The 14,261-nt window shown below is 42.5% G+C and overlaps 1 protein-coding gene across 1 annotated transcript; it reads right to left on the minus strand.

Moving 5' to 3' along the window:
- Nucleotides 1-1,642: 1,642 nt before the first annotated feature.
- Nucleotides 1,643-7,823, minus strand: RBP4 (retinol binding protein 4). Its single transcript, XM_035138333.2, has 6 exons — nt 7,710-7,823; nt 7,314-7,452; nt 5,239-5,375; nt 5,014-5,120; nt 2,504-2,716; nt 1,643-1,791 (listed from the first exon to the last, which is right to left on the minus strand). The coding sequence occupies exons 2-6, from the start codon at nt 7,443-7,445 to the stop codon at nt 1,763-1,765; spliced, it is 618 nt and encodes a 205-aa protein (XP_034994224.1). The 5' UTR covers nt 7,446-7,452; nt 7,710-7,823; the 3' UTR covers nt 1,643-1,762.
- Between the last annotated feature and the right edge of the window lie 6,438 nt (nt 7,824-14,261).

The raw sequence follows: 14,261 nt of genomic DNA on the forward strand, positions 1-14,261 counted from the left end.
GGATATGTAGTCCAGAACATCAGAAGGGCACCAGGTTGGGGATGTCAGGGCTAGAGTGTTGGACTAGAACAAAGGAGACAAAGTTCAAATCCCCCATTCAGCTATGAAACTCACTGGGTGGCCTTGGGTAGTCGTTCTTCCAGCTTAACCCTCCTCACAGGGCTGTTGTGAGGATAAAATTTGGGAGGGATTCATCTTGTATGCTGCCTTGAACTCTTCAGAGGAAAAGAGGGATTATTATTATTATTTATTATTATTTATTATTTATACCCCATCCATCTGGTTGGGTTTCCCCCACCACTCTGGGTGGCTTCCAACAATACCAAAATACATTAAAATATCACAGATTAAAAACTTCCCTAAACAGGGCTGCCTTTAGGTGTTTTCTAAATGTCAGGTAGTTGTTTATCTCCTTGACCTCCGATGGGAGGGCATTCCACAGGGCGGGCGCCACAACCGAGAAGGCCCTCTGCCTGGTTCCCTGTAACCTCACTTCTTGCAGGGAGGGAACTGCCAGAAGACCCTCGGGGATGGAGACGCTCCTTCAGGTATATAGGACCGAGGCCGTTTAGGGCTTTAAAGGTCAGCACCAACACTTTGAATTGTGCTCGGAAACGTACTGGGAGCCAATGTAGATCTCTTAGGACCGGTGTTATGTGGTCTCGGCGGCCACTCCCAGTCACCAGTCTAGCTGCCGCATTCTGGATTAATTGCAGTTTCCGGGTCACCTTCAAAGGTAGCCCCACGTAGAGCGCATTGCAGTAGTCCAATGCAATTACTGAAATAGTAAAGTATTTAATTTTAGATGGCACCAACCTCAGTATGGAATCTGTAGTGAGGATGTCAGTTTGCGTGACATAAAGCTCTTTCAGAGTAGAGGTGTCTCCCAGCTTAGCTACCGGTACACCTTCCTTTGGGGCAAATTAAGACTGCTTAAACTGGTGTGGTGCTACTGAAAGCACAACTGCGATAATCTTTGATGACCCCAACACAGTTTATTTGAAAGGTCCACCATATTTAATGAGGCCTTTGCATTCTGGCTCTTTAGTTGCCATGGTCACCAACCTGGTCATGGAAGAAATGGATTCACAGCTCCTGACCTGGCGCTATCACAAGGGCTCCAAGCCAATTGGCAGTTGTAGCAATCATGGATGCCCCAACTTGCAAACTTGGTCAGTGCTGGTTTGGTGCTGTATCAGCACAGAAAATTGTCCTACAGCAATTGGCATGGGATATTGCATGAACCCCACCCCCCTCCACTAGTATGCTGTCTCTGGAATGGTGTTGGTTCAGAATGTTTCAACACAACAGCATTTGTGGATCAGGTGCAAAATGTCAAGCCATTGTTTCTGGGAATAAAAGCTTTAAATAATGAATAATGTCTTCTTGCTCAGAAAGTAAACAAAATAGATATTTTGAATTAAAATATATGTATATTGAAATACTACGATTGCCAACTTGGGGGGAAGGGGAAGCCTGTGGTAACCAAAAAATCATCATCATTATCAAAATGATATGAAATTAGTTACTACAATATGGATTTAGAATTGTAAGCACTCCCATGAAAGAATTTTCACATGCCGCAACATGCTAATTACAGATTTTAAATACATGAACATGTGTTTGCAACATGAATACGTAATTCACTAATCTCAGGTTTATTAAATTTCACACTGGCAGGATAAATGGTACAGTTCAGATAAATATACTCAAAAGGGAAAAGAATCTGCTTGAAGGACTTTCCCACAAAGCAATTAGTTTTTCAAACTGTGTTTTCTTCAGAGCAGTATCCTAAAATGGAAAAGAAGAAGAAAAGCTGTTAAAATGTCTAAGCTGACATTACAAAATAGAGGCAAGGTAATAATAATATGCAACTAGAGCTAATTTGTGAAATTAGACTGGCATGTGTATCAGTTTAACTCTTGCCACAACAAAGTATATTACCTATGACCCTTGTTTCTTGGTCTCAAATCAGAATTAGCAAGTCGCAATTTGACAGTATTCTACAGCCCACCAAGTGAGGCTAAACTACAACTCCCATCAGCCACAGCGAGCATAGCCAATGGTCAGGGGTGATGGGAACTGTTGCTGATGAAAGGTTGGAATGTAAATGTAATGATGAATAAATAGCCTGCTCTCTGGTGTACAGGCTTTTATACAAACTGGATATTGATGTGACAGGCCATAGTACTTCCAAAATAGCATCCTGGAGGGATTGCCTAGACTCTATCCATGTCATGGGGAGGGGGGGGGTCATCCTTATCACCAGGATAAGCAAATGGGCATGTTCATTCAAGATGGGTACCCAATGCTTACGCCAACAATAAGGGTAGTGGCCATTTTGATCCCCCAAAGTTGTCATGTCTTCATTTCTGCTTCTCACACCGCTCCAGCTCCCCAGTGATCTCAGGCTCACTGTGCCTGGACGTGCAAACAGTTTCATAGCAGCACGGGACATTTGCCCGCCCGCCCTTTAGTAAAATTCTACTGAAATGTTTCTTACCATTATGAGCAATGACCCTGTATTGTCTGTCTAAGCAGAGCTCTGTCTGCTTTTGCCTGACGATTCTTTGTGTTTCTGGACGTAGACCATTGGCGTCGCGGGAAAACACAAAGGAGTAGCTGTCGGCACAAGTGCCATCCTCATTCAGCCGGCGGCAAGAGTAGTGTAGAGCATAGGTGTCATAATCTGTGGCCACTACCCAGTGATCGTCATCTGGAAGAAGCCATAAAAATAATTAAGAAAACTCAGTACCATTGTGCCCCCACTGTGCACTTCAAACGTGTTGCACTAAACCAGGAATTGTTTTGGATGGAACGTGGATCAGTCAATGTGAATTCCATGTGTGGCAGAAAAGATGTCTGGCTGCCCTTTAGACAATAAATATGAACAATACACAAATAAATAAAAAGATACTTTATGTTTTCAAAATAGCACTTAAACATCTAAAGCACATGCCTAAATAAAAATATATGAATCAAGTCTAATACACGGTAGTCACACCTGCTCCCTACATTTAAAAACACTCTTGTACTATGTTAAGAGTCATAGCTTCCTCTCAAGAATCTTGGGAACTGTAGTTCGTTAAGGGTGCTAAGTGTTGTTGGGAGCCCTTCAACAAATTACAGGTGCCCTGATATGTAAAAAAATAAAATAAAATTATTATTTTTTTAAAAAAGCGTTTTAAACGTATAGTAGAGGTGTGACCATTTTCCAATACGAAGATTAATCTTATCAGGAAAAATCAAGAAGGAAGGTAGAAATGTACAATGCACATGCAAATATAAAGCACATATGTAAAGTATGTATTGCTGCTTGTCAGTGGAATAGACTCCCACAATAGGTGGTGGACTCTCCTTCCATGGAGGTTCTTAAGCAGAGGTTGGGTGGCATCTGTCGTGTAGGATCTTGTTGAGATTCCTGCATTGCAGGGGGTTGGATCAGACCCTTGGGTTCAGCAAATTTGGGAAGAAGGACAGGATAGTATAATAAATAGATTGGAAAAGTAAAAGGGAAAAATGAATGGGGATAAATCTGGGTTTGAAAACAAATGTATTTTACTTGATCTTCAAAGTTGTCAAAATGTCAGAAAAGATACCGGTAGCTACATTTTAGCAGATTCTTCTGTCAAGGTGCCTCCAGACCATCAGAATTTTGTGGAAAGGTTTCAAGCACACGCTGGGAAAATTATGTTTGTGTAATTAAAGTAGATCAAAGCGTTCTGTTGCCCTAGCACAACCAATCCACTTTAAAAATTAAAAGTGCCTTTTTGCACTTTGGAAAGTGACAGGAAAATGCATCAAATAGTGTGGAATGATTTAATGAGAAGACCTATAAACCCCACGCAAACAAACAGGACGAATGCTCACTGCTGTATAAATCTCTCGCAAATCAGAATAATTTATATCCAGTCAATAACCATTGTGCAAGCAAGTCATGGTGAATGCTTAATAAACAGGTCAACTGGAGAAGCCCTCATAGGGTCATCTTGCAGAGCCAACATTTGAAAACATTCAATAAAGGGAATGCTGAGAGTTGGTATTTCACATAAGGACATAGATAAGGACAATGGCCTTTTGGACTCTGAGTCCTCAGGAAGCTGCATGCTTTGATTTCGTGGCAGGGCAAAGGTAGAATACTTGTTGAAGGTTGAAGTAAAGATGGGGGAAATCCTGATGCCTCCCCCCCCCCCCGCGACTGGCTGAGACCAATGGTGATGTCAGCTGCCCGCACAGACAGGAATTCTTTTGCCCCCACCGACTGGCTCTCTCATGGCCGTGCGAGGCCACAATTGCCACTGCTGTCAAGAGCAGGTCGATTTCACTCCTTTTCAACAGACCAGAAAAATCTGCAATATGTCTTCAGATGGCTCTACATCTGCATGTACTATCAGCAAATATTGTTTAGTTATATGTACTTTTTGTTACTGGTGCATGCTTAGGGTAGCAAGTTATGCACTGCCAAAAAGAGAGAAAAAATAGAGGATTGGCATAACTAAAAAGGACGCCATTTTTGCATATGGTAACTTGTTTGTACAGATGGAATTTTAGGCATAATTACTAAAATTTAAATAGGAATGCAATATATCTCACTGTAGCGGGGAAGGTACCAGGTAACTAGTGTGGCTGCTCGCCACGTGTTTCTAACTGTTGATGGGCAACTTCAAGGCTTCTGCTGTCACTTTTTATAGTTCCCTATCTTTAGGCTAGACTTGGGCTTAGCAGTCCTCCCATTAGAGACGCCTTCAAACAGAGCAGCATCCTCTGATAGCCCTTCAACACAGAGGACTGTCATCTGTAAAGAAGGAGACATGGCCACTCTATGCACCCGCTGTCCCACAACATCAAACATGGTGTGTCCTTTCCATTTCCTGCCCCCTTCAGCATAATATATAGATCGACACAATTCTGCAAATGGTAGCCTTACTAGACAGCTTTGGACTTGTTACATCAACCAGCAGAAAACAAGCAATGCAAATAATATACAGCATGCTAAAAAGAACTGATACTCACTTCCCTTCTGGAGATAGCTTGCCATCCCAAAATATTTCATCCTGAACTTGGCAGGATCCTCAGTCTCTGTGAAGATACCCGTCATGACAGGGCATATCTCCAACTGACTGAAAAGAGGGAGCAGTGGATATAAAGTTAAGCCTTGGGAATCTGAGCTTAGGGGTGTGCTTGGGCTTACAAAATGGAGAAAGGGATTTGGAGCAGTGGAATAAGAAACAGACTTACTTGAAGAGCACCACTCTGCCCTGGGCTTTAGCAGTCATATGCCCAGCCTCATCGACAAAAAACTGGGCTACAATATTGTCCTGAAGGAACAGTCCCTCGGGGTCTTTCTTGGCCATCGCATACCAGAAACCAGCATACTGCAGAAGGAGCAGAAAAGGTCTTATCAGAGGTGCTTAGAGGATGAGCTTAGAGGATGCACTACAAGGAAAGGAGATTGGCTCCTCAAATTGGATTCATGACTGGCCATATCATTAGGCTGAGGGAGGAAATTGCCTCAACCACAGATATTCTGGCAGCACCATTAACTATTCCTCCCGAGCCCCCTAGGCATTCTCCTCTGATGGAGATTGCAAATGAGTGCACCACATAGCCTCCCATGCACTCACAAAACTAGCCGGCTGCCATCAGGTTTAAAGGAAGTAAAACGCAACTGCCAGCCCACAGCTTCTGTACATAAAATGGCAGGCCACCATTTTGTCCACCTTAGGAAGCCAAAATGGCTTGGGCGGTTCTGACCGATTGTAGCCACAGCTGCTGACTTCTCCCAGATGCAGGTTTTTTGCCAAAATAAAATTAGCAGCAAAGTGGAGCAGCTTGAGACATTTCAGCTGAAACACCTCTGAAGATGTTCAATAAGGCTAGCTAGAAACATAGCTGCCAAGTTATCCCTTTTTTAAAGGGATTTTCCATTATGCTGAATAGGCTTCCTCGCGAGAAAAGGGAAAACTTGGCAGCTATGGCTAGAAAAATTGTCTGAATTCTCAGCAAATTTTTCTCAGCTTCAACTTGATGGAAGAAACATTCAATGAATTCTGAGGAAAGCCAACAGTTTTGATTAAAAAAAAACTTAAGGAAAATTCTAAGGGAGTGGAAGTGATTTGTACCATCATACGTAACATAAATATCCGAAACTAATTCTTTTATTTACTATGATGCAATCTCTATGGAGAAATCCATAGTGTAACTTGACCCACACATTTACAGCCCTCTAAGAGCTGAATTCTGTACTTTCCCATAGGAAAAGCCTTTCTTCCTGCAAGTCATTTGGGCCCCATAACTGAGATTCCCCACCCCTATTTTATAATGTATTTTAAAGCATTACTACTACTACTACTACTACTACTACTACTACTACTACCACCACCACCATTGAAATTAGCTAAACTCAGGTTATTGGGTGCTAGAAATTAAAACATGCTACAGTCAAATCAGCAAAGATACTTCTGCAAGAGATTCACAAAACTATCCTTTTTGAAATTCACTAAAAGTAAACAGGCAAACAGCATCTCTGGTTGTTACATGTGCTTAGGCTTAGTTATATTTCGGACTAAAAATTAACACCAGCAGCAACACCCACTTTTATAGTGCAACTGTGGTTTAAAAATAAGCACAAGTCAGGCAGCCCATCAGGAAATGTGAGAAACAGGAATCAAAATTGTATTGCTGGTTTCTCTAATATATGAGAAAATAAATGTAGTCACCTAGTCACTTTTTGGGGAGTGGGGAGAGGAATCCAATACTAAAGAATCTAAGCATAATCTCAAGTCTTTGCTTATACAAGAATCCTACTCTGGTGCATTTCATCCTTTCTTTGGCTGTGTACACCCCATACATCTAAAGCATATGCCCCAAAGAATCCTGGAAACTATAGTTTGTTAAGGGTGCTATGAACTTGCTCTGTGAGGGGTAAAACACTGTGCCCTGGATTCTCAAGGGCAGGGCGTAGAATGTGTTAGAAATATGCTTTAAATGTATATTGTCTGAATATGCAACTTGCTCCCTTGCTGAAGAGCTGGCATTTCTTTTTGTGTATCATTCATATATATATATATATATATATATATATAGAGAGAGAGAGAGAGAGAGAGAGAGAGAGAGAGAGAGAGTTCAGACTAAATGTTGGCGTTGCGCTAATCATTACAAAATAATTAAAATGATAATTCTAAGTGAAGCAATTCTGTTTTGATTATATTTAAGGGACTGGAATTCAAGTGCAGATAATGACAAGCCAATGCAGGCAGTATCTTACATGTCAAGTAGCATAAAAGAAGAAAAAACAGACTGAAAAGACCTACTCGGTACTTGTCGAAGTTTTCCTGGACTTTGAAGTTGCTCACTCGACAGTCGCGCTGTGCTTGGCATCTGGCGTCCAACAGCGCCAGGGCCAAAAGCACCAACCAGGCAAGGACTCCTCTCGGGTGAACCATCTTGCTCCTATGCACCAGCAACAAACAGAACATGCAGTTCATCACAGAGAAGAAAGGAAAGAGCCCAACACACGCACAGCCCCAACAGGAAATAGGGACATTCTATTCTACATCAGTAGAATGGATGGCAGGTGCTATGGGTGAAACTGGAGGGGACGACATAAATACCACCTCCAAGATCCTAATAAGCCCCCACCCCCTTTTTTAAAAATCCTCTGTGTACAGGGAAGGACTTCCTTCTTTCAGTAATAGAGCCATAATCACCAGACAGTGGGGTTGAAAAGCCACTGAAGAGGATATGTCCGCCTGTCAAGGAGCAGCGCAGATCCAAAGAGGCGACCCTACAATGTATGAGAGGCAAGGTTGGGTGCATGTTTTATAGCTTTGGGTAGGGAGGAGGAGCCGGGAGCAGTTCTTTTGTGAACCCAGCAGGCAAAAGATCAATATTGTTGGGGGAGGTGATGAGCGACAGTAGAGCTTGATCGATTCCCACTGCTGGTCAAGCTGTTTTCACAACACTCTTGCTTAACTCTGCAACGGGAGGCCGATGGAGCTGCAGTGATCTTTGATCCCCATCGCTGGCTACGCAGGGGATGTGGCAAACGCATGATCCAATGCTTCTCTTGTTTGTAGAAACAGAACCTAGAAGGGGAGAAGACTTCCCTTCTCACTTCTGACCATGTGCTGGCCCATTTCTTTCCCATTAGGAGTCTGTGTGAATTGGTGTTTGGATAGGGGCTCCTCCAAATTGGATTTGCTTTTGACTTCCAGACACATGAATAACATAATAAAGTGTGATTATGGCCATGGTGATTATAGCCATGGGGTACCGTGTTGTGGTTCTTTTCTATGTGAATCACATTTCATAGAAACATAGAACTGTAAATTTGGAAGGGACCATGAGGGGCACTTAGTCCAACTCCCCGCAATGTAGCTATCAGAATCCTTAGAATTCATGCCCCCCCCCGTGTTGTTCAGCTTCTTTTATTGTTATATAAAAGGTTTATTTTCCTCCTCTTTGAGCATGTTGTGTTGCCTCGCAGGTCAATATTTGTTCTGTAGTTTCAACATCTCAAGAAGCATTAGAGGAATCCTGTTAAACATTTTCCAGCTATGTAATCTGGAGTAGGACAGGATGACAGAACCAATTAGGCCCAAACTAGATGAGTCCTCATATCTAACACATACAGGTAAAAAAAGTAACCAGGGATGATTTTATTTTATTTAAAAAAATTATATACCGCCATATAATTTAAAAAATATCAAGGTGGTTTGCAACAACCATATCTATACACAATGATAACCCTGCAAAAATTTGCAATCAGGGATCATCCATTATTACAGGCAAATATTTTCCTAATGGCCTGCATAAGCCAAGTGGGAAAGAAAAGTGTTCGGCGGGTGTTTAAAGGTTAAAACAGAAGGCATTTGCTGAATCTCTACTAGGAGAGCAAATGGCCAGGCGGTAAAAGAGGTGGAGCTGTTCCATCCCCATTACTCCACTTAACTCATATGCTGGTTAAGATCCTGGTTAAAGTGAGGAAATACACATGGAAATGTCACATCCAGTTTGGCCTGTTTAGTCTGTTTTCTTAAGGACTCTGTTTCAAATAGTGTGATGGTTCCAAAAACAAAAAAGAGGGGAGTGCAACAAGTGTGACATAACACAGAATGGCGGATGGCGGAGGCTGAATGGGTTCAAACTCCATTCGGTTACAAAACGCACTGTGACCTTGTCCCAGTTTCCTCCTCCAGGGCAGCCACACAGAAGAGTCCAGAAGGTTTTGCTTATTATTTTAAAACAACAGCAGCATGCCATCTTGACTGTACCTGGATGAACTGTTTTAATGACGATTGGTTGAAACAAGTTCAATACTCCTTGGCTAGTGTTCACACGCCTGCTTACTGTGCACTCATTGTGTTTGCAAAGCTGGGTTTTTAATCCATGTTCACATAACATTATCCAAAATGCATATGGATCCTGTACTTTGTATAAAATACTCCTGTCTGATGCATTGTTTCTCCAATCTGCTTTGCAGCTATTGGGGTCATTACATTAGTGGTTTTAAACTAGTGTGCTGCGGCAACCTGGGGTGCCATGAGCAACACTGGCCTCTGTCCCTCTTTCCTTCCCTACCTTCCTCTGATGCCCTCTTGTGTCTCTGCCTCCCAAAGGCTTGCACAGCAGTTTGTTGCAGCAGCCCTGGCTACAAGCTCCCCAGGTGAATGGTGCCTCTGGGGCTGGCCAGGTGGTGCTTCCCAGGCCCCTGTGGGGCAGTGTGAGGAGGCACTTCTCTTTGGGGCAGCTCAGAGATCAGGAGCACCAGATGCATCTGTCCAAAGGACTCCTAAGGAGAGGGGAGAAGAGATGAGGCTGAGGAAACACTCCCAAAAGGGTGAGGGGCTGCTGGCTCTGCAGGCAAAGGGTGACATAACTGGGCTCCTGAGCCCCACAGGTGTGCCACAGAAAGAATGTAGTTGGACAAGGGAGCCATGGACCCAAAAAGGTTGAAAACCTCTGCCTTAAACTATTCCTAATTCTTCTCTAGCATAACCCCCATATGTCCCGGGAAAAAACAGGACATCCAATTTTCCCCTGCAAAAGCGCTGCAGCCATTTTGGGCACTGTGATCCTGCCAGATTTCACGCCAAAATCTCGCCCTGAAAAAGCGCTTGGGATCGCCTCCGTAAGTCGAGGCACCACTGTAGTTATTTGGTCAGGGGTCCCTTTACCCTTTTATTGTAACAACCATGTAGGAAAAACCAGGGAGCTTGGAGCCCTGCACCTGCTGATGCACTCCAGTTCTCATCAGACCCAGCCAGGGATTGGACAATAGTCAGGCCACAAGTCCCCCATGCCTGGTTTCCACCATTATGTGTGAAGTTCACAGATGAGCTTATTTTGCTAGGTGTACATGTACTTGGAAGCTTGGATATACACACCTATGAGGAAATTTACTAGTCCATCCCCATGTCACATTTTTACATGGAGGGAACAATAAGACTTCACTTCTCATTTCTGACCATGTGCTGGCCCATTTCTTCCCCATTAGGAGTCAGTGTGAATTGGTGTTTGGATAGGGGCTCCTCCACTTAAGTGATTAGGTAGGTTCTTATTCATGCAGAGAAGTTGCTACAAGGGGATATCTGTATATTTTTACAGGCTAGCAGGTACGTCAACATTCAGGTGGCATGGCTAGCAGGTGCAGCCTCGCTGCCGCTAACATGTTCATGAGGTCCTTTGTGTGAAGAGCTCTATAATTTTTGTCCGCAATGGCATGAATGTTTCCCCTCCTTCACTGAGGTTGAGATGTACTGTGGAGTATTAACGTGTGACAACCCCGAAAAGGTTTTTCAATGGAGCCTTTCGCATTCAACCCCAGTACTGTGGTCAGAATTCCCACCCAGAAGAATGAGGTGGCAATGTGTTAGGAGAGTCCTGATGTGGTAAAATGACGACGCCATCTCATACAGGGTGAGGGTATCGTAGAAGAGGAGGGTTTTATTTTCTAATTAATTTGTTAGATGTGTGAAGAAAGTAATGTTGTCAGGTTTTAATGTGTAGTTTGAGAACCATTAATATAGAGATTAACAAGTTGGCTTTGCTGTTGACTTCCAGACACATGAATAACATAATAAACTGTGGTACAAATATACATGGTGATTATAGCCATGGGGTACAGTGTTGTGGTTCTTTTCTATGTGAATCACATTTCATAGAAACATAGAATTGTAAACTTGGAAGGGACCATGAGGGTCACTTAGTCCAACTCCCCGCAATGTAGGTATCAGAATCCTTAGAATTCATGTGTGTCCCCCCCTTGTTGTTGAGCTTCTTTTATTGTTATATAAAAGGTTTATTTTCCTCCTCTTTCAGCACGTTGTGTTGCCTCGCAGGTCAATATTTGTTCTGTAGTTTCAACATCACAAGAAGCATTAGAGGAATTCTGTTAAACATTTTCCAACTATGTAATCTGGAGTAGGACAGGATGACAGAACCAATCAGGCCTAAACTAGATGAGTCCTCATATCTAACACATATAGGTAAAAAAAGTAACCAGGGGTGATTTTATTTTATAAAAAAACATTTATATACTGCCATATAATTAAAAAATATCAAGGTGGTTTGCAACAACCATATCTATACACAATGATAACCCTGAAAAAAATTGCAATCAGGGGAGAAGAGATGAGGCTGAGGAAACACTCCCAAAAGGGTAAGGGCTGCTGGCCATGTACCCAAATGGGAGCCATGGACCCAAAAAGGTTGAAAACCTCTGCCTTAAGCTATTCCTAATTCTTCTCTAGCATAACCCCCATATGTCCTGGAAAAACCAGGACATCCAATTTCCCCCTGCAAAAGCACTGCAGCCATTTTGGGCACTGTGATCTTGCCAGATTTCACGCCAAAATCTCACCCTGAAAAAGCGCTGGGGGGGGGCCTGCAATCTTGTGTGGGTCACGTGACATATGTGGGAGCATGGCTGGGAAGACACACATCCTGGTTTGGGGACTCAACATGTTGGAGGGCATGCTGTAGTCAAGGTGTGAAGACTTTTGCACAGAGTAAAAACACCCTGCTCTGATAATGCTCCTTGGAGTGTACACAAAGACAAACAAATCTGACACTAATTGAGCTGTGTTGATGTGAACGGAGGGCGGGATAGGCCGAGAGATAGCTGTGAAATGCCTGCAGAAAAGCACTGCATGAAACATACCTTTTCTCCAGCTTTTCAAAATTGGTGGGTTTTTTATGTCTTTTTCATTGGATGCTTCCCCTGCTCTGTGTGTAAACCATGTTTTAGCATTCGGTCTGAACACAGCCACTATTTCTCAGCCTAAGCCACTTCACAGGAGTGATATGAGATTAAAAAAAGAGGCTGTAGATATGTGCTGCCCTGAGCTCCTCCGAGGAATGACAGGATAAAAGAATTGCTAGATTCCCTGCTTCAGTAGTTTAAGCCATGTACTGGGAAATCCTCCAGATATAAAAGGCTTTGTACATGTGCTCTAGCCTCAGCTGGGCCAAAAAGGAGGGCACAAGCTGACTGACCCACCCTCCTTTGGTTACAGGGTTACCCCAGGTTTAACCCAACCACTTGTTCAAGAGCCAAGAACGATGTTTTTCATGTTATCATGTATCGGCTGAGAGAAAGGATGTTTCCTTCCTTCCTTCCTTCCTTCCTTCCTTCCTTCCTTCCTTCCTTCCTTCCTTCCTTCCTTCCTTCCGTTATCTCTTTTGAAATGAATGTTAACAGCTATCTATTTCTGATTTCTTTGTCATAACCTGCAGGATGTTAAAAATGTTCTCTGTGTAAGAGAGACAGATCATGGCCCATTAGAAGGAAGTGAATTGGAATTGAAACACCCTACCTGTATGAAGGATTGGAGCCCATGACTTTTCTGTTTATGCTTTTATGATTTGGTGGTAGGCTAGAACGAGGGATGGAGGAGAAGTTTGAGTCAATTCCCAATTAGGGCAAACTCACCTAAAATACCTATAATATATAAGTTTAATAAATAATAATAATAATTCACATTTTTCAAACCAAACTGAAACACAGCCAAAACACAACTGAAAGCGAAACACAGATTTTTTTTCATATGGAATTTTTTTGAAGGATTTAAAAAAAAATGCTGCAGAAATGTGGAGAACTGAATTTACTATTGGTAAATTGAGAAACTGAAACAAACAAGCAAAAAAGAAGAAGATAGACAGCTTCATCCCTTTGTTGTACAGTCCACAAACTCTCAATTTCTATTGAAAATCTTGAAGGATGAGCCACATTTTGAGGAATGAACTGCTGTTGCCATGACTACACTCAGATGTAAACACTAGGCCGAACAAGTGGAACCTTATAAATACCTTTGGCATTTACATGCTACTTGAATCTATTTTGAATAGCCACATGTCTGTCAGTTATCCTTCTTAGGAGTTTCCATGTACTGTAGGAGCTCAAAGTTGGCGTATGGCTAAGAAGCATTCCATAAATAGTAGTGCTTGCTGTTGTAACTGCAAGCGTCAACAATATGTCATGCATGTTAAAATAACAAGACATGTGTATATCAAGATTATTTCGAAATAGCAACACAATAAAGAAAAATACTCTTAGTTCATCACAATCATAAACTCCAAAGGCATTTACTTTATATGGAAAACAGAATCAAGCATTTAAAACTAGCTTCTTCTTTTGTGCTGACCTGAAAACAAATACCTGTGTACTCAAAGTGAGATTAAATTGTACACTTAAAAACATATACTACTGAAATATTTGATCACCACTCATGCTTATTTTATTTATATAACAAGTTTGAGCAATGTAACTGTTGGGTGGATTTGTAGCTTGTTGATCGATCAAATACAAAGTGTTCACTAATGGCTGCTCCTCATCTTGTAAAAAAAATGACAAGTGGGGTGCTGCAGGGTTGTGTCCTGGGCCCGTTGATGTGCAACATCTTTATAAATGACTTGGATTAAGGTATTGGGGGGGGTGCTCATCAAATTTGCAGATAGCACCAAACTGGGAGGGGTACCCAATGCTCCAGAAGACAGAATTGGGATTCAAGATGACCTTAACAGAATTGGGCCAAAACCAGTGCTTTTTTTTTTTAAGGTGCCAGTACTCACCATTACTCACCAACCTAGCAGTTCGAAAGCACGAAGTGCAAGTAGATAAATAGGTACCGCTCCGGTGGGAAAGTAAATGGCATTTCTGTGCGCTGCTCTGGTTTGCCAGAAGCGGCTTAGTCATGCTGGCCACATGACCCAGAAGCCAGTAAGGCGAGATGAGCACCAGAACCCCAGAGTCTTCCGCG

The sequence above is a fragment of the Zootoca vivipara genome, chromosome 5 (assembly GCF_963506605.1).
Source record: "Zootoca vivipara chromosome 5, rZooViv1.1, whole genome shotgun sequence".
NCBI lineage: Eukaryota > Metazoa > Chordata > Lepidosauria > Squamata > Lacertidae > Zootoca > Zootoca vivipara.

Coding starts and splice junctions, on each gene's coding strand:
- RBP4 (XM_035138333.2), bottom strand. CDS start 7,445: ATGGTTCACCCGAGAGGAGTCCTTGCCTGGTTGGTGCTTTTGGCCCTG. Junction 5,121..5,238: donor GGCAGAGTGGTGCTCTTCAA/GTAAGTCTGTTT, acceptor CCCTCTTTTCAG/TCAGTTGGAGATATGCCCTG. Junction 2,717..5,013: donor AAGCTATCTCCAGAAGGGAA/GTGAGTATCAGT, acceptor GGCTTCTTCCAG/ATGACGATCACTGGGTAGTG.